General features: G+C 39.7%; 1 protein-coding gene across 1 annotated transcript in view; it reads left to right on the top strand.

The window, feature by feature from the left end:
- The window catches only part of ERCC6 (ERCC excision repair 6, chromatin remodeling factor), a 66742-nt gene that overhangs the window by 11220 nt on the left and 35776 nt on the right, over positions 1-19746 (top strand). The window contains exons 5-6 of the mRNA XM_021699821.1: positions 12162-12287; positions 17266-17424. Coding sequence (XP_021555496.1) covers positions 12162-12287; positions 17266-17424 — 285 coding nt within the window. The remainder of the gene's footprint in view (positions 1-12161; positions 12288-17265; positions 17425-19746) is intronic.

Below are 19746 nucleotides of genomic sequence, written 5' to 3'. Positions count from 1 at the left end.
CAGGAGTCAAAGACTTCTTAGGAATGACACATGTTCTGTGTTTGAGCAATGGGTGTCCCTGGTGAACACTTACGTGTCACTTATCTCATCCAGTATGTACAGCCAGGACAGGTCAGGGTGGCCCAGAAGACCACACGTTTCATATGTGCACCTTTCCCCTCAAAGTGATCAAAGATCAGCAGTCCTTGTTACCTCAGTGTTTCTGATTGATTTCCACATGAGATAGGAGGCAGCTCTCATTGCTACGTCTTTGCTCTCACTGCATGAATGCATGTGTGTGCTCCAGGGCCAGGACTAGGGTTTCCGGCAAGGAATTTGCAGTCTTTTAGGGGACATGGGCACCAATAGGCCCTAACCAGTGTGAAGGGAATAATGAATTCAGACAGATATTTGGGGAAGACTTTGTGGAGGAGATTCATCCGGGCATGGGGCCTTGGCTGTTGAGTAATTCAGATATGTTGAAATAGACCTTAGGGTGCAGGTTATTGAGAAGGAAAACCCTTGCTTTGCTTTGGAGGCACATCATTTCTCATTTGGATTGCCTTGGATAGTGGTGCAGTGGCTGTGGTGTGCAGAGATGCCTGGTTTCTAAGCCATCCGCTGTAGGACAGGCAGGGCACAGGCCCTTGCCTTGCCGGACAACTCTTGGGCAGTGGCCGTCTGTTCAGGGGGAGACCGAGGCCCGGTGTGGACTGTCTGGGAAGGAGTGCTGCAGTCCGTTAGTGATGTCTCCCATGGGCACGGGGGCCTCGGGGAAGCAGCAGCATTCATGCCAGGTGTTTGCCAACCTTGAGATACAGCACAAACAAAAAATGTCACCAACCCTGGCCTCCTCCGGCAGCGGTTGGCACTGCTTGGGCCAGGCTTGGGCTGTAGGTCAGGTTACGTCCTGAGTGAGAGGATGCACTTCAAAATAAGTGTCGTCTCCTCCTGGCACAACTAGGGCTAGTGTTAAGACTTTGACTTAAACCCATACCCTGAAGCTCTTCTTTCTGTTTCTGTTTGCCAGATGTTACTGTTTTAGTTGCTAGCCTGACGGGCTGTATTTCCTTGGCAGTGAGCGTAAAGCAGAGGTTCCTAGCCTATGGGCTGATTCTGCAGAATCACCTGGGAGCCCTACCATTGGAGGTGCTGATTCAAGAAGTCCAGTGTGGGGCTACCAAGCAGTAATTTTTAAAAGCTCTTCTAGGTGGTTCTGATGCACTGTCAAGTTTGGGAACTACTTGATGTGTATAAATAGATTTTATATACTGTTTTTCCTTTTGCGCTTATGGCTTTTGGCAGATTCAGTTTGTATTTGTTTCTCTAAAATCCTCTTATATATACCCTGCACAAGTGTGTTTATATAGGGTCGGGCTTGAAAAGGAACTTTGAGGTTAGGTCATTCAGCTACATGCTGTACATAATAGATCATCTGCTTCTTATCAGAGCATATGCTTCAGAATCACCTGGAAAGCACCTTCAGGACTCAGCCTGGAGTGTCTGAGGCAGCAGGTCAGGGGTGGGAGGAGCTGGGCACTGCGTGAGTGCTTTGACTGAGCTCCAGCTGATTCTGAGGCAAGGGTGGTGGCATCCCTCATTATTGCAGGCCCTTACTATGTTCCCACTTAGGAAGCCCTGGAGGCGATTGGAAAGAACTGTGGGTAAGGATGTTGGGGTTTGAAAATCAAATGCTCTTTTTTCTCTACTCTAGCCCAGAGTCAGCTTGGTATTGCTGCTGCAAAAAACCCCCTCCTGCATTCCACTCCCACCTCAGTGAGTGAAACACAGTAGAGTTCAGAAACAGACTCTTGAGTAGGTGGTGCCTGAGTTTCCTCAAATAATCAGGTACTCGGGGGCCAAGCTGCTGAGATCACAGCCTGAAACCGATTTGAGTTGCTACCTGCCAATGGTTTGAAGGCTTTCCACACTCCCCACCTTGCACTTTTGGTGATTTCTTTTTGTTTTGTTTTTTTTTTTCAATAGTGAATTTATGATAACGTTAAGATTAAAAAAAACTACCTACATCTCTATTTTTCACGTTATTTGTCTACATTTCATTCCAGGCTTTGATCCTATGTATACATATCTTTCAGTTATTATAATTATAGTAAGGTGTTCAAACATTTGATCATGCCCTGTTCAAGTTAATCAACTTGCCTATGATCTCACTGTTAAGAGGTAGAGCTGGGTTTTTTTTTTTTTTTTTTAAGATTTTATTTATTTATTTGAAAAAGAGAGCACAGGCAGGGGGAGCAGCAGAGGGAGAGGGAGAAGCAGGCTCACCGAGCAGGGAGCCCGATGCAGGGCTTGATTCCAGGATCCTGGGATCATGACCTGAGCTGAAGGCAGACGCTTAACTGACTGAGCCACCCAGGCGCCCCTAGAGCTGGGATTTGAAGCCAGGACAGGGTTGTGTAAATGTCATTTCCCTTCTATTTGTGGAATTGGGTGGAATTGCAATATCTAAGTGTGACCACAAGGTGGCGCCAAGAATCAGCACATAGCTGCCTCCACCTCCCTGCGATGGAAACCAAACCGAAAACCTAAGCCGATTGGATGGGGACTTGGGGAGATTGTAGGGAGTCTAGAAGACTTGACAGGATGGGGATAGAATTTGCCTCATGTCTTGTATAACCTGCATCTGTAGTCATGATGCCTGTTGGTGTAACTGGTTTCTAATCCATCTAATAAAATATCTTTAAACCTTGAAGATTTTTCTTTTCTGCTTCTCCCCTCTTTTTTTACGTAACTACCTTTGAATGACTCCATTCATTATGTAAATCTTACACAGTGTCTTCACACTGCAAGGCTTAATCGTCTGAGTAAACAGTATCTCCGTTGTCCTTCCCCTTGAGCACTGGGGCTGCTGTGGCCAGGGGCGAGTTGGATCCTGGTTTGGAGGGTTTGACTGTATACATGAAGAGAAAAAGAGAAAGAGACTGAGAAGAGAAAGGCTGTCAGCATTTTCAGATGCTTAGGGGGGTCAAGCCAAGTAGGATAAATGTTGAAAAAAAGTCTCAGGGTTTTGAAAATTTGGAGGCTTTGATGGCCTGAGCAAGGGTGGCATGTGGGGGATGGAAGGAGGTTCTCTGAGAACTGAATGCATACTACTTGGCAGTGTTTCATGTCAGGTGGGCTCGTTGGTTTAAACCTCACAACCCCTGAGGAAATAGGAACTGAGAGCAGAAAGGTGACATAATTTGCCCAAGATAGCATAAATGGAGAAGGCTGGGGAAGGGGTCTGAAGGTGGATTGGGGTAGGCAGGAGTGATCTATCAGCTTGGTCAGTGCAGTGGACTGAGAAGAGCATTACTTCAGCAGCAGGTTTCTGCTGTCACTTGATGGGGACCGCCTCCGTATTTTTTGTGGGTCCCATTCCTTGCCTGAAATGCTGTGGAAGGCCATGCCTCCTAGAACCACTCTCCTAGCTGCCTGTCTCCATCTTATTGTCTTCACAGAGCCTCTTTGTCTTGTTTTGCCCAGAGCTGGCTCCCTTTGCACTGGGATTGTCTCGTTTATTCTTCAGTTAGATCTTTGTTTGCACTGGATGGCGATTCAGCACATTCAGGAAAGTTGCACATAGGAAAAGCCAAATTACATTGTAGAGCTTGTAACTTTTTAAAAAAAATCACTTGATCTCTAAAATCTGAATTTATTAGAAGTTTAACCTAGATTTGATCAAGAAACCTAAAGCTAATTTGATCAAGAAACCTAATGATTTGAAGATTGTTCTTACCATCGGTTTCTGGGAGTTAATTTCTCAAGAAATAAACCTGTGTTCTCCCCGCCCCGCCCCCCCAGGAGTCTATATTTTAAAGAGAGAAAAAAAAGTTATTCCCTTAAAGAGTTTTCTTAGAGAGAATCTTGGCTTCTTTTAAATGACGAAGCTAAGACACAAATGAAGACTAATTCTGCTTTGTGCTCTGCACACACCTCTCATTCCCAGCTCCAGTGCATAATTGTCTACATCAGTCTTAATTTACTCTGTGAGATCTGGACTCCTCACTGAGGGTATTTCATCTGCGCAGATATGCCAATTAAGTCCACCCAGATAGACCATAAAAAGGCAGATAAGAAAAGTAAAACACTGAGTATCTCAATTTAGCAAATTAGACTAATCTGTAAGGGATTCTTAGCTGTCTGAAATAGAAAACCTATCGCACTACAGAAATGCAAACTATATTAAATACCCAGCTTGGTGCCTTGAATATATTTTTAAAAATCAAATTGTACTCATTGTGCTTCTGTTGTAGAATTTCTTTCATGGATATTGCAATAAGCGGAGAATGAGCCTGAGATTGAAATTTCACCCTGTATTGAGAATGGTTTAACTGTGTGGTGTGTGAATTTTTCCTCATAGTGCAGATCCAAACTCTGGGCTTGGTGGCCCTTGCAATGTGAAAATGAAGGCAGAGAAGTTAGGTGACTTTTGAATTTCAAGCAGCTCAATATATGACTTTCTTGGAGTTTTGGAGCGGGCATGTTCATTTTATTACTAAATCACCTGAAGCTACTAATAATTGACAATTCTTATTGATGGGTATATTTTGCCTTTTTTGTGAGTTGGTGTAGGCATTGGTTTGTTTGTTTATTAAGTAAATGTATCCTTTGTGTTTGTTCAGCCCAGATCATCTGTAGTGAAAAGAATTGCTAAACAGATTTTACTGTTAAAAGTTGGCAGGTGTACAGTGAAGAATGAGGTTTTTTTTTTTTTTTAAGATTTTATTTATTTGTCAGAGAAAGAGAGCACAAGCAGGGGGAGCGGCAAGCAGAGGGAGAAGCAGGCTCCCCGCTGAGCAAGGAGCCCAATGTGAGACTCGATCCCAGGACCCTGGGATCATGACCTGAGCCAAAGGCAGACCTTAACCGACTGAGCCACCCAGGAGTCCCAAAGAATGAGTTTTGACTCACTCTGTGCAGTATTGAGGTAGGGAAGGACATCTTTTGAGACAAATTTGAATTGAAGCTTTAGAATTTGGTTTGTCTTGTACAGTTGTTTTCATTGTATAGTGCTTAAAGAGGTGATTATTGACTCTTTGGCTTACACTATGAGACAAGAGGTGGTTTTAGGTAGTTTGAAAAATATTTTTGAGAGGCAAGATTATGTAACAGGAGGGGCCTATTATTTGGGTTTGAATCTTCATGTTGGTGATTTTGGCCAGGCTACTTCACCTCTCCCTGCCTACTTTAACTGTGAAAAAGAGATTAAAAATAGTATCTGCGTCATAGGGTTTGTAAGGAGTAAATGAATTAATACAGGCAAGTTATTTAAAACAGTGCACAGCACACTGTGAACATCGGTAGCTATTTTTCTTATTATTAGTATTTGTTTTCTGACTGTAAATTAAAAAAACATATACATAGTATGGATGTTTGTATGTGTAATTTCAAAACACAGCTGGTCCAGAGCTAGCAAAGGTTACTCAGGAGGCGATATGTAACATAGGGTTTAGAAATCACAGACCATGGAATCGAATGCCAGAGTCTTACCTAGTAGCTGTGAGATTTTCTACATCTCTTCATCTGTGAAATGGGGATCATAGCAATACTTTCTTCAGGGATGGTATGGGGATTATAAAAGATAATATATCTAAGCTATTAGGCATATGTCAGGTACTCAGTAAGTATTAGCTGTTCTTATTTGCATGCCCACTAGGTAAAACATTTACTACAGAGATTTCATCGAGCCAGTAGGAGGGTCTGTAAGAATCATGAAGAAGAGCCTATAAATATTGATACATATGAAAAGGTGTCCTCTTTCCAAAGTAAAAGGCAGTTTTACAGTTGGTATTAGTATGCATAGCCAGATCATTAGCTATTATAATACTTAAGTTTTGTTGATGTCAGGCTTTTCTCACCTCTTATACATTTTTTTATTAATACGATAAGGCCCACTTAGTGATAAAATATCTGTACAAATAGGAGCACATTATCAGTAGTTATTTGGGGAGAAATAAAAAATTATTTCTCCTTTGAATGCACTAGGGGGCACTAGACCTCTGCCCAGGGGGCATCTTCAAGCTTCACAGTCTGCTTGTCGGTTCTAAGTGTGTGTAGGTCAGGATTACACTTTGGTTCCTCATGGTTTTCTCTGTTCTCAGGTCAGTGTTCCAGATTATTCTGTTGTGTCTTGTAAGGCTGGATTTCCACACTCCTTGCTGACCTAGATATGTAGGACATCATTCCCCAAGTGGACTGTGATAATCTTACTCTTGGCTGATGGCATGGGTGAACTAGCATGAGGGCCTTCTAGACTTGGGAGCTACATCTAACTCCTGCATGCCCAAGATTGCAGTAGGTGTTTTCACAGTTGTTATTTTTTATTCATATTTAACCTATAATTAACTAGAATGTCTCAATTTTACTTTTTTGTATAATCTCCTGCCAATAATTAATTGTGAGATAGCGTCTGGCATGTATACAGTGTAAAAAAAAAAAAAAGTTTCCAAAGGGTGTAGTACATATATTATCATGTCATGCTGTGACAACCTCTTATTTGGCTCCTTCGGTGGCCGAGGAGACAAATGCAGTGATGTTGAATGATATATTTAAAATTCAGATCTCCCCTTGCCAGTTATAGACCTGAAATGTAGCTCTCTGCCCACATCTGGTTTTCACTTCTCAGTGGGAATCTGAAATCTGTTTTTTACTGGGTTTTCCTCTAGTGGCTGCCACTGAAGTCTGAGGAACTGTCGGAGTTAGAAGATCTCCCCAGGGACTAACGTACTTCATTTTATTTGGTTGCAGCTGTGACTATTACATGGGTGGATTAAAGAAAAAGACGAAGGTGGGATCATCAAAAACATTATTTCCTTTCTAGTGATGTCAGTGTAGTTTAGGGCTAGTTAAACTTTTTCCCCCCTCTGTCAGAAGATGAATTCTTTCATTAAAAAAGGTTGAATCTTTTGCCCATCCTTTTCCACCTGGTCCTAGGGAAGCTTGGACTCAAACCCAGGGCTTCTGATTCTTCCTGAGGACTGGTATACAGAAACCAGTTTTGTTGCAAAGTAAATCTGCTGGAAAACCCAAAAAACCGAACTCAGGACTTGAAAATAACTTACAAAATTTTTATTACTCAGTGTAATGAGCTTCCTCTCCTGTCCTTTTTTTTTTTCTCCTTATAAAATTAAGAATTTCTCTGATTTTGTCCTTGCCATGCCTCATTCTTTGTTGTGCACCTTAACCATGTTTGTCCAGTGGATGAATCTTGGAGTAGTAGCTTAACATCATACATGTGGAAAGAGGAGGAATGCAGCAGGAGGTAGGCTGTAAATGAGCTAGAACAGGACGATTCTTGAACCCATTTTTGAATGACCTACTTTGACCATTCTCAAGCCACGCTTCTGTCCCTGGTGTCTTCCTTATCCCTAGCCCAATTCTGAACCTCATTCATTCATGCAGCATTTACTGAGTATCTCTGTTGAGGTGGGCCATTGTACTACTGGTCTCCAGAGGTATGAAAATGACTAAAAACAGTCACTGGCCTCAAGTGGCTCCTGGTCTAATGGGGGAGATAGATATGGTTTTCAAATGAGGCTGAACACTTGGTGAGTGCTCTAGTAGAAACACCAGGTGTGCCCAGGGTGCCGTGGGGTTGGGAAGGTACCTGGAGGACAGGACACCTAACTCTGGCTGGCCAAAGAAGGCTTCCTTCTCTGGAGGCACTGCTTGAGCAGACTCTGAAGGGTCCATGGAGGGTGTGGATGTGTGTGTTTGTGGGAGGGAGGTTGGGGACAGTACAGGAATGCACATGGCACAGGAAGGAGGAAACCCCCAAGTCGTGGCATAAAGACAGCTAACTGTGTTTTCCCGCTTAAATATTTTGAACATCCTTGGCATTCTGGAAATTCTCCTTTGAAAAAAAAATTAAGTTTAAATGGTGGCAGCTAGCTCTCAGGTGTATTCTTAGGGTTCCATTGACAAGGTGCCCCAGCACCTGGAGGAAGTGTTGTTGCTGGTATAGTTCAACTGGTTACGCCGTGCGTTGTTGCCAGCAGCCCGGCCCTGGGTCCGAGTTGCTTCTGACAGATCCTTGTGGTCTCCGCCCCAGGCCCCACAGCCTGGGCCAGGTTCTCGTTCTTGCATGAATGTAGCAAAGCCAGGGAGCAGTTTCTCTGCCTGCATCTGACTGGAATTGTCCGTTTATGTTTATTGCTGGGTTCTTTTCTGAGTGGCTGCCGGTGGAGTTGCTAGCAGGCTGCCGGTGGCAGGCGTGTGAGGAGCTAGAAACGCTGCCAGGGAACATCGGGCCCACTTGCTTTTATGTGGCTGCAGCTGTGACTATGACATGTGCGGAGGTTTTTAAATGAGAGCGTAGAAAATATGAAAAAGTTCTTTCTTTTCCAAAAATGTAAGTATTGGACTATTTACTGCCCCCTTCGACTTTCAAAATCCATTTTCTAGCTTATTTATTGAAATAACAGAATTTAGACATTGGGGGACCATGTCTGATTTTTGTGATTTTAAATCACTGGGGTCCAGATCTTAATCTTGACCTACCCCCAACCAATTTTAAGTCATTCTGTATCTATTTTTTTGTTACTGTCACATAAAAACAGCTCCCTGTTTACACATCTGTTACAGAATTTCAAAATTGAGGTATTCCAGCAGGTACCGTCTGATGGGTAGGTGTGTTTACTCATGGTGATCAGTGGTCACAGTATTCATAATAATTTTTGGAGCATCCATTTGATTCACAAAGGTGGTTTTTGTCCAAATGTATGTGTTCAGGTAGTTCTGTTAAGCCGTTGTGGTGCATTGCATTATTGCAGGCAGATTGTATTGTGCTGTATTGTTGCCTCCCCTTCCTTCTCTGTACGTGAACAGAGTGACAGTGCCAGTCTCTGAGGATCGTGTCTGAGTTTGTGTGAGGATTTCAGTAAGCAGACATGATTATGTAGAACGGTGTATTTATTTGTTGAGTACTCATACTCTAGGCTCATGCTAAGGGCTTTACATGTGACACCTCATTTAATCCTCCCTCAATCTAGGGAAGTACATGCCATTGTTCTCCCCTCCTCACACTTGAGGAAAGGTAGGTGCCACAGAAGCTAAGTGACTTGCTGAGGGTTAAAGAACTGATACAAAGCAGTCAGGATTTGATTCTAGACCGTCTGAGTGCAGACTTTTCCTATTTTGGCCTGTGCTTATTCCATGTGTCAATCCCAGGTTATTCATAGGTCCTTTTACACCTCCTGGCCAGACAGATTGCTCAGCCTGCCAGGCTGCAGGACAAGCAGGTCAAGCACACAAAAGAGAGCAACTTTAAGACCCTTGGTGGCTTCTAGGATGAGCAAGGCATCTGTTTCTCTCAGTTCAGGTGACTCTGGCGCCCCTCCCCCTCCCTTTTCTGCCCTGGCGGCCTTCTCAACCGTCAGGACTTGGTGCGGCACTGCCTCAGGGGGCATTGGGTAGACGGTCAGAGGTCTGTTTTGGCTACAAGCCACCTGAGGAATTACTGCTTTCTATAACAGAAGGACGTCTTAGCCTGAGCCGCATATGCATGTGGTTTTATAACCCTGGTATTTTCTGTCTTTAATATGTGTATATGATTCTACTGGGGCGATTTGTCTTCACAGTGGTACAAATGCTTGTAGGCAATAATGATTTTTCCCTACCACCTTCAGTCATTCTTTAGCCAAACTGAATAAATGTTCGGCTCTTTTCATCTTGATGAAGCGGAAGGCACTGGAATGCAATCATTTCTGCAGTGGCTTATGTGGTTTCCTAGGTGCCGTGTTCTGTGGTGACATGATGCCTGTACATTTTAGGAGGGAGGAGAAAGAGGAAGCTGAAGCCCTGTTGACTCAGAGTGATGCAGTGGGAAATTGAACAGCCACAAAGACTTACTGGCTGAGTCTGAGGAAATAGCTATCATCTATCAATGGAGTTTAAAAGTGATACTCTTTATGTAAAGTATTTAATGACTTTATGCCAAACTTCTAAAACCGGTATCTTCTGGTGTTTTTCTTTTTCTTCCTGTAAAATTATCTTTGCGTAATTGCAAAATGGAGTATTTTTAAGTGGATATGGTAGTTTTTGTGATTCTTCTGAGTTTTGTATTATTCATAAATTTGCTAAACACAAGTATCTTTTGTTTTGCAGATATTTGGTTTTGAGTTCTGATAGTGAGGAATTTGGATACTGAGGAGTGTCTCATTATGTGAAATTGCTTGCTTACTAAATTTCAGATAGTAGGTAGCAAGAATCCAGATATATACACTAGGAAAATGTATGTACATCATTTTGGTTTCTAAGTTTCAGTAGTGGGTCTACTTATATACCAGGGTCTTTCAGCCTTGGCACTATTGACATTTAAGATCAGATAACATTTTGTTGTAGAGGACTGACTTGTACATTGTAGGATGTTGAGCAGCATCCCTGGCCTCCACCTGCTAGATGCTAGTAGTATATCTCCCTCCCCACAGCGGTTGTAACAACCAAATATGTCTCTAGACATTGTCAAATTACCCTGGGGGGTGGGGAGGATGGCCAGATTGCCCCTCGTCGAGAACCACTGCTGTATACCATTGCACTTAACTAAATTTGTAGATAATATGAAACTCAGAAGAATAGTAAAGACGATTATAGCCACCGAGAGGTACTTCATTTCATCAGTTGCTCAGAGATAGTTTTTAAGGAAGAAAAATAAAAAAGAGGAAGAGATCACCTTTAGAAGTTAAGCACAAAAAGGTCATTAAACATTTTATATAAAAAGACTACCTCATGGTTTTATGACAGCTATTTTTTTAGGCTTGGCTATGTACTGCCTCTTACATTTGCTGTTCTTCTCTGGAAACTACCAGCAGTGCTTATTTATAGGTACTCTTCGTACCCTGAGAAGCAGCTTCAGATCACCAGCTACCTCTTCCTTACTGATCGCAGTTAAACCTCAGGTATCCCTTCCTTTTGTTACTTCAAAGAGTTGACATTCTCAACAAGGCGAGACTTTATCAGAGGATGTGCTTTAGGGTCCTCCAGCAGCTGCCGTGGTGGGGTTGCCTGTTGCACTTGTATTTGGCCTCCTGTGCTTGGTAATTGATACTGGAAAACACCATTGGTCTAACTGGGCAACGTGTATGATACTATCCTTCCATTTTCTCGTTTACCTTCCCCCACACATTCTCTTAGTATTCTTACATAATCAATGGCGGTTAAATGTCATCTTACACATGTTGCTGTTCTCATTCGCTTTCTGTGAGCTTTTTACTTTGAAGGCATTTATCTGTATTGCTTTATTCCATTCCCACCATTTTGTGAAATTCACATTGTGAATATGCATACTGAGAAAGGTCATCCTTTTATTTTGGAAGTAAACAGAATGTGAGGCTATTGAGTTTTGTGTGTGTGTGTATACACACACACACACACACACACGTATTAACTCACGACACCGGTGTCCATTATAGAGTTATTTGGATGCAGAATTAGTCTGGTTAAATACTACACCTTCCCAATAACCTTAGTGTGTTATTAAAACTTTCAGATCTTTAGACATTTCTTCTGGTATACATACATGGCATCACCCCTCTGAAATAGAAACACTCATTTTATATCTGAAAAGCATCATATTACTAAATTTATAACTTAGATTTTATTTAGTGAACACATTTTTTTCTAAGTTGTTTACTTATCAGTCCTTTGATACTGTTGATGCCCCCATTAAGTAAACAATATGTTAATCTGATATATAGCAATTTTGACCCAAAATTTGCTTTATGTTCAAAATACTATGCTGTTTTATGCTATGACTATCATATCTTTAGCACAGAAATAGTAATTATAAATAAAATCAATTTTTTGTTACATTGCCATTTTGGAGATAGTTATATTGAAATTTTCACTGAATCTTTGCTAGAATTAAGTTCATATATCTTAGGAAGTAGCAGAGAAATTCCCCCTTAGGGTATGCCAGAAGAGGCACAAGTAGTTTTGATAATGAAATGGGACCTTACAGAAATATTTCTAAAGCAGCTGTAATAATTCAAATAAGAATTGAATTGAAAAGGAAGGAAAAGAGAATTTTTTTTCTTTGAATATCAGAGTTTTGGGTAATGACGGTAGCAGAAAGCTAAAAGACCATTCTAATTTCCTTCTTTTTCATGTGCATTATGTAGAACTGTATTTTAATCTGTCTTGTAACCAAAATAATGGAAATATGACTTTTATTTTCATGGTAGGAGATGGAATAAGCTGAGGCTGCGGGACAAAGAGAAGTGTCTGAAGCTCGAAGACGATTCTGAGGAGAGCGATGCGGAGTTCGATGATTTTAAAATGCCGGGTTTTCTGTTCAAAAAGCTTTTTAAGTATGTGCCATGTGTTCTTTTCTTTATATCTGTCGTCAAGCCATTGTGTACAAATTAATATTTTAGATATGACTCAGTAGTTACCTGTGGGCCCCTAAGGTACTTGCAGTAGTTTATTGCAAATATAGATACTGTCAAATGAAATTTTAGCCACGTGCTGCTCATTAAAGTAGATGATAATAAATTGACTAAAGTGCGCATGGGGCACGTTTGTAAGCTGGTGAATCTGTGTGGACCTGTCTCAGCCGGCTAAAAGCAACACATTTAAAAGCCATCTACATTGAATTATTTTTTTGTTCTTAGTAATTCTAAGGGACCAAACCTCTAATTTCTTAAGTCAGATGAATTAAGTAAGAAGAGTAGTATATTAAAATCAATATTGAGGTTTTTTTTTTTTTTTTTACTTCTGTGTAGAAATAAAAACTATTCTGAGTAGTTTGTTTTATGTTGTACCTAAGGGTATAATACTTTTGAGCTGACCAAATGTGCTTCTAAATATTTTATGTAGATGTTCTAATGTCAAAAGAGAAGATCTAGGCAAACACCTTCAGCATTAAGTTGCTATTTGAAACTGACTACGTTTCATATGTGAAGTGGCTGAGTGTTCCAGATAACTGGAAGCTGTGTGATAGATGCCTGGGCCAGTCTCCCGTGATGAGTGTAAATACTGAGGCACATTTTCAATCTCATCACTCCTGGGATTTACTTAACAAGATACTTTAGGAAGGCTTCTTCGATGCATATAGGAAGTTAAGCCATTAAATAGCTACTTTCTGTTTAGTAGCATCACTTGGTAGTTGGGTGTGGGATGTAAACTTCTTTCTTTGAGATGATTATGCTTAATCTCCTTCATAGATTCGGTTGTCTGCCATGCCTTAAACTTGTGCAGGATGTCTATTTAAAAATAACGTGCTTTTTATATTTCCTTTCAAAGGGCTTATATTATAGTTTTAACTCTTACCTCAATGAGGGGAGGGTGGGCAAAAGGAGTTGGGAGTAGTTATTTTATACCACTAAATATATAGGAAAGCTGAAATTCTAAAAATGTGAAGTGTCTTGGTTGGGCTGCCGTAACTGGGCAGAAGCCGACCTATGTAGAAATTCAAATCTGAATCGCTCTAGTAATTTTTGCAGACAAATCATTCTTAGCCCAGAGAGGTGGCCACTTTATTGCTTCTCCCAAATGAAAATTAACTATGGAAGGGTATGTAAACAACATTTATTGACAACTCTTTTTATCTTCTCTAAAGTGATTGCTTATTAAGGAACAGTCCAAATAGTATCAGTTTGTACTAGCAAGAGGAATACCCAAATTATAAATTAAATTGATTTAATGAAGAAGGATACTTCTGCATGTGTAGTAAGTTGGTATATATCCTTAAGAGTCGAGTTGAATGTGCATTGTTGTATAAGTGTGAGATTTTCGGCTAAAGAAATTTCAGTTACTAGAACCAAACTTTGCTTACTAAGAGTATATAGGCTTCGGTGTATTGACTATTAACCCTATAGTAGTTAATGTAAATACATGTCATATTTGTTTGTTTTAATTAGTCTTAATTACACATTTCTGGAAAATATTTTGTGTTTCATTTCTCAAAAACAGGTTTTTAAACATTTCATAAGTGTTATTAAACTTCTGTTCCTTTTCTTCTGCTGTATGAAAAAAATTAATAGGATTGGTAAGTTTCCATTTTTCTTTTATGATTAAGTTTTAGCCAGGCCAGTTTAATTTTAAGCCATAGATATTTTTTTGCCGTATTTACTGCACTCTGTGGAATTAAATTAACAGGGTATAGTTGTACGCAAGGGAGTCAGAGGTACAATTATCCATTTAAGTGCTATTTTCTGCAAGATCATGTTTAACTTTTAAAATTCTGTTTTGAAAGTTTGCCCAGCAAATGCATTCATCTGTATAATTTAGCAATAAAATGACAAACTTCAATCTTTTGACCTTACTTTTAGCCACACTAGCAAATGCAATCTTGGGTTAGTGTGACAATGCCAAGATACACCAATTATTTGTGGTTATTTTGTGATACTTCAGTCTCATGGGGGAAGCAGAGTATGGTCATTTTTTTTATTATTGTACAATAGTTTGTAAAACTTTACAAGGAGTAATTTTTTGTATGCTTTTCAAAGGTTCTGAAAACTGTATTCTGTAACCTGCTTTCATTTGAAGTATGTCATTGTTTATAGTGTTTATTAGGAAATCAAAGCAACAAAACCTAAGTTAGTTAGTGGCACTGCTGAAACCAGAACCCAGGTCCCCTAACTCCTCCTCATCCAGCGACACACACCCGCCAGCCAGCGTGCTGATGCGATCTGAGGGCCTTTGTAGAAAGAAAGAGCCACTCTTTGCCATCTTTGTACGATGTCCCAGTTGTTGGGGATTTCCATGTAGTGATGTGACTTATAGGGCCACCTAGTAGATATTTTTCCTTAAACCATTTCTTTAGTGTTAATCATTTTATAAACACACAATCATATGCTCTTGGAGATTACATTTGTTGATGAGGAAACACCCATCACACTACTCTTGCCTCTCCTGGGTCACATAGGATGCAGTTGTCTTAATGCCCTCCTAAACTCCCTTTGGGATACCGTGCAGGTTGCCACTTTTCCTTTCATGGTTTCTCAAGGTCTCCTCTAAGGATTTTCCCTGCCTTAAGTTGATTGGCCCCAAACAAAAAGAGGTGTTGGACCTGTGTTAGGGGGAGGTGGTGTGGTGTAGTGGTGGAACACTAGAATGATCACTGGGAGATTTTGGTCCTTACTCTGTCTGGAGGAGTTGCTCCCATACTTGTTCTCCACCTCAGTAAAAGGAGGTTGATTATTTAGTGCTTCTGATCATACATCAGTTTTTTGTACTACATCTTTATCCACAGCTGAGATTGGTCCAGTGTAATGGTTCACAATCAGCTTTTAGTCTAGATCAGGGGTTCTCATCCTCAGCACAACTGACATTTTGGATAGAATAATTCTTTTGTTGTAAGGACTATTCTGTGCATTGTAGGATGTTGAACAGCATTTCTAGACTCTACCTCCTAGATAACAATTGTACTTTATCAGTTTGAACGACCAAAAATGACTCCAGGGATTGCCCGGTGTCCCCTAGGGAGCAAAATAACTCCCCATCAAGAACTGCTGGTCAACATTATCTCTAAAGTAGAGTCACTTTGGAAGGAGAGGTTCTGGATTTCAGTTCAGGCTTGCTCATTTTTTTCCTAGCAGTATGATCTTTGTCAAGTTACTTAACCTCTACGTGCTTTCATATCCGAATATAAAATGGGTTGCTCATCTTTATGTAGGGCGGTTGTGAGGCTATATCCAAACCACGTGGCCCTCTGCCTCCGCAGCAGTTGGCTTCTTAAGGAGTTGGTTAGCCATTATTCTCTGATTATGTACCATGTATTAATAGAACTTGTCCTTCTTCCTCAATTCAGTGATCTTTTATCCATATAAGACTTCCCCGTGTTTTGATTTTTAATCCTCTTCTTCAGGGTGCATATTCAGTGTGTATAATAGCAAACTTAATAAGCAACAACATTCTCATTCAAAGTTTTCCTTATATGATAGATAGTAATAGCAACAGCTAGAGGTAAACTTCTGGAATTGATTCTAGGGGAAACTACTTCCCCTAGTAATGATTAAGAGATGAAATAAAACTAGTTCAACAAGGACTAGAGTTCACAGTGAGATTTTAGGTAGACATACCACACAAACTGGAGTAAATATTGGGCCAGTAAACCAACAACAAAACCACCTGTGTTTAAGATGGGAAGCTTATCAGCCTTGGTATTTTCTTTGGGGGAAAAAAATCTTTAGATTTCATGGTCTTTTTTTTCTTTTTTTAAGGTTTTATTTATTTGACAGAGAGGGAATACAGGCAGGGGGGAGTGGGAGAGGGAGAAGCAGGCTTCCCGCTGAGCAGGGAGCCTGATGTGGGATTCTGTGACCTGAGCCGAAGGCAGACGCTTAACAACTGAGCCACACAGGTGCCCCTAGATTTCATGGTCTTTTAAATATTTTTTGCCTTAGATTGGTTTTTAAACTTGGCATATAATTTTCATACCATTCTATGATGTTTTTCCTTAACTCTAAAAAATTCTTCTTGCATTAATCCTTTTTTTAGCTTCATTTTTTTAGATTATAGATTGAATATGCCATTGATGGAGAAAGGAAATTACCAACTTTGTTTTTAGAGAGGAACATATTATTTTTCTTTGTCTTGTACTCCTTATTTAAAATTTTAATAGCTCTGATCTCTCTGTATTTATGATAAAGCCCCGGAATCAAGTTCTGCTTTAAAAAATTAAAAAGACTTTTTGTATTGTTGAGTCTTTAAACTGTTCTTTTTTGCATCTGCTAATAATACAAGAGAATCATCTGTCATGTACTAATTTTGTGAGCAGCCTTTTATTCAGACTTGTTTATGGCCTTAAAATTCAATTAAATTTTTCCTATAGAAGATAATACAATTGTCAAGTGACTTTTCAACAGTATATGATGTAAATTGTGGTGTTCTGTCTCTTGCTTTTTGATGCCGTTGAGATAGAAAAAGTAAACGTTAATGCCTCTTTTTTCATAGAAAAATTGTGGGAACTTTATATAACTAAAAGTATTTGAGATTTTTTTCCGGAAAGATACTGAATAAAATATAATAAATTTATGCTTGTTTACCAAGCTATTTCTAATGTTGAAAAAGAAATGAAATAGTCCCTAACTACCCGGGTCATCTATCAGTTTAATTAGAAATGTGTTAACATGTTCTATAAAGAAAAATTTGTGATTTTATGCCTAGGTAATCAAAAATGTATGACCTTATAAATATAATACTCATGTAAAACACACATCCGGCATGTTTCTCTGACTGGTACTAGAACCTAGCCAAATGATTAATTCATGAGTACTTTCTGTTATGATCTGTATCATCCACCATTTGCCATTTTCTCTTTCTTGTTGGTGTTTGTTGTTGTAGGTACCAGCAGACAGGTGTTAGGTGGCTGTGGGAATTGCACTGCCAGCAGGCCGGAGGAATTCTGGGAGACGAAATGGGATTGGGCAAGACCATCCAGATAATTGCCTTCTTGGCAGGTCTGAGCTACAGCAAGATCAGGACTCGTGGTTCAAATTACAGGCAAGTGCTCCTCTGCAGACTGTCAGTCTGTGGAGCTCAATTAATATTTCATCAGCTGTATTGCTGTGGAGGAGGGTCTTGTGAATTATTGATGACATTTCAATTACAATATTCCTTTAATTCTTTTAGTGGGGGACATCAAAGGAAAATTTTTACGAGACAATGGAGCTGTAGGGCAGGAGAAATTAAACATGTAACGCTTTTAATGAATTCCAGGCATTGATGCTTCATTTTGCAGATGAGCCCCACTAGATATTTTGGGTCAATACAGTGTCTAAGGTTAGCTTCTACAAATGGATTGTTTACAAACTCAATTATGTTAATATCGATAGTTTACACAATATGGAATTTTAAATTGGGCATAATACCTTTAGTTCCATTTATTAAATTTTACATTAAAATATTTGTTCTGGCAGGAGACCAGGTGAGCATTACAGTAAGTACAAAGTCTGTTCATGGGGAAAGTTGGAGCTTTGGAGAAGCCATTCTCCCGAATTTCTTTTATAATCAGTATGTGCGATAGCATTTACAGATAGTGGTAGTGTTTTTTTGTTTGTTTGTTTGTTTTTTTACATGACATTGTCTGCTCACTATGGTTTCTTCTCCCTCTCCCAGTCTTCAAGAATTTTATATCAACTCTAAAGCCAAAGCCTAAATGATTGCCTAAAATGATGGAAAATTATGTTTAGATTGTGATCTTTATTCTCTTTAGGAATTTAAATGAACTATTAAAGCTGTGGTATTCGGAAAGAATCAACATTTAAACTGTGTTAGTTCAGTATGTTGGGACTGAAATATTTTATCTTGAAATACAGTGAGCATTTATTTACATACTGAAGCTGTAAATTGGCTTTATGTAAATCAGTATTGGTAAAAATAATATGAGGTGAATTATGTAGGATATTTATCTTGGACCCAGAAAATCTGAGAGCTCCTTGGATTCAAGTAGGTTTATCTAATGAGTAACAGCAAGATATTTACCAGATGGTTATGTTGTAGCAACCTCAGACACTCACTAAATAGGGTTTGGAGACACCTTTAACATAGTGCCAATGTGCCGGAAGCTAACAACTGCAGAAAGTGACTGTCCTTGCACTTGGGTTTAGCCCCAGAGAAACGTTTAGTATGGAGCCAAATGCAAACCATAAACTATTGAGTAAAGAACTTTTTTTTTATCTTAAAAATAGTGCTTTGTTTTTATTCCTATTCTATTAATTTAACAGATCATACTTTTCATGAGGAGTATTTGAAGTTCTAGAATATTTTAGGAATATTTATATGATGTAGGAAAGGGAAAAAACATTTAGAGATTTTAAAATACTAAATGCTTTGCTGTTATTACATGGAAGTTGTATTGAAGCAGAGGTTTTCCTTCAAATATTACAATTCTATTGCATATTTTATTTGGAACCATGAAGACATTCCAGCCCAAGGGAAAAAGAGTTGAAAATGAGCATTTAGTGTTTTCCTATCTATGAGTGTCATTAGTTTAGCATTTGCAAAAGTGCTTTCTCTGTTTTAAATAAGCTCTTTGATTGGCTTGGCTCTGCATCTCTACCTGGGTGTTTTTTGTTTGTTTTTTTCTTTTTGGATAACTGGAATGCCCCAGGCTGCCCTAGATTGTTTCTAGGAGTGTCTTTCTTTCCTTAAATGATTTCTGGGATTTTCTTATTTCCCATCTCTTATCTTTCCTTCCCTTCCTCTTATCATGAAACTTGTGTGGAGTCTAATACTCTGGGCCTACGAAAACTCAAGTCATCCCTGCAGTGTAGTTTTGATCTAAAAATTAAAACATGCTCTCCAGAGTGGTGGCAATCCTACTAGGAGTGAAGGCAGGGCTAATAATGAGCAGCAGCTGTAATCAATTAACTATCAATGCTCATATCCTTTTTTCCATAATGAAATAGTGTGGCATGTTGGACGATAGCCCAGATTGTCTTTATTAAAATAGTATTGGTAGAAGTGGCTTCCCAGAATGCAGATGTATCAGCCAACCAGGCTCTTTATGAATAGAGGTGTGCTGGGGAGCTTGGTCCCCTCCACTTCCATGTGCCAAAGCAAATTGTATCATATTTTTCTCACAATTTTATAACCTGCCCACCTCTGCAACTAGATGAACTTGGAGTTCTTCTCTGTGTTTATGTCCTAAAGAAAAAGAGACGAATGGTCAAATGAAGTTCTCAGTGAGCTGACATGGCTCATTTCGGCTATTTACATTTTCTCGGAACCCCTGTGAGCTGTAGATTTGGGGGCCCAAACTTGAGATGGTCTTCGTGTTACAATTTTATGGTCCATGATCATTGAAACAGTGTAAGTCTCTGG

The sequence above is a fragment of the Neomonachus schauinslandi genome, chromosome 6, assembly GCF_002201575.2.
Source record: "Neomonachus schauinslandi chromosome 6, ASM220157v2, whole genome shotgun sequence".
NCBI lineage: Eukaryota > Metazoa > Chordata > Mammalia > Carnivora > Phocidae > Neomonachus > Neomonachus schauinslandi.
Note: the sequence above shows the minus strand (reverse complement) of the source record. Positions and strands in the feature narration are given on the sequence as shown.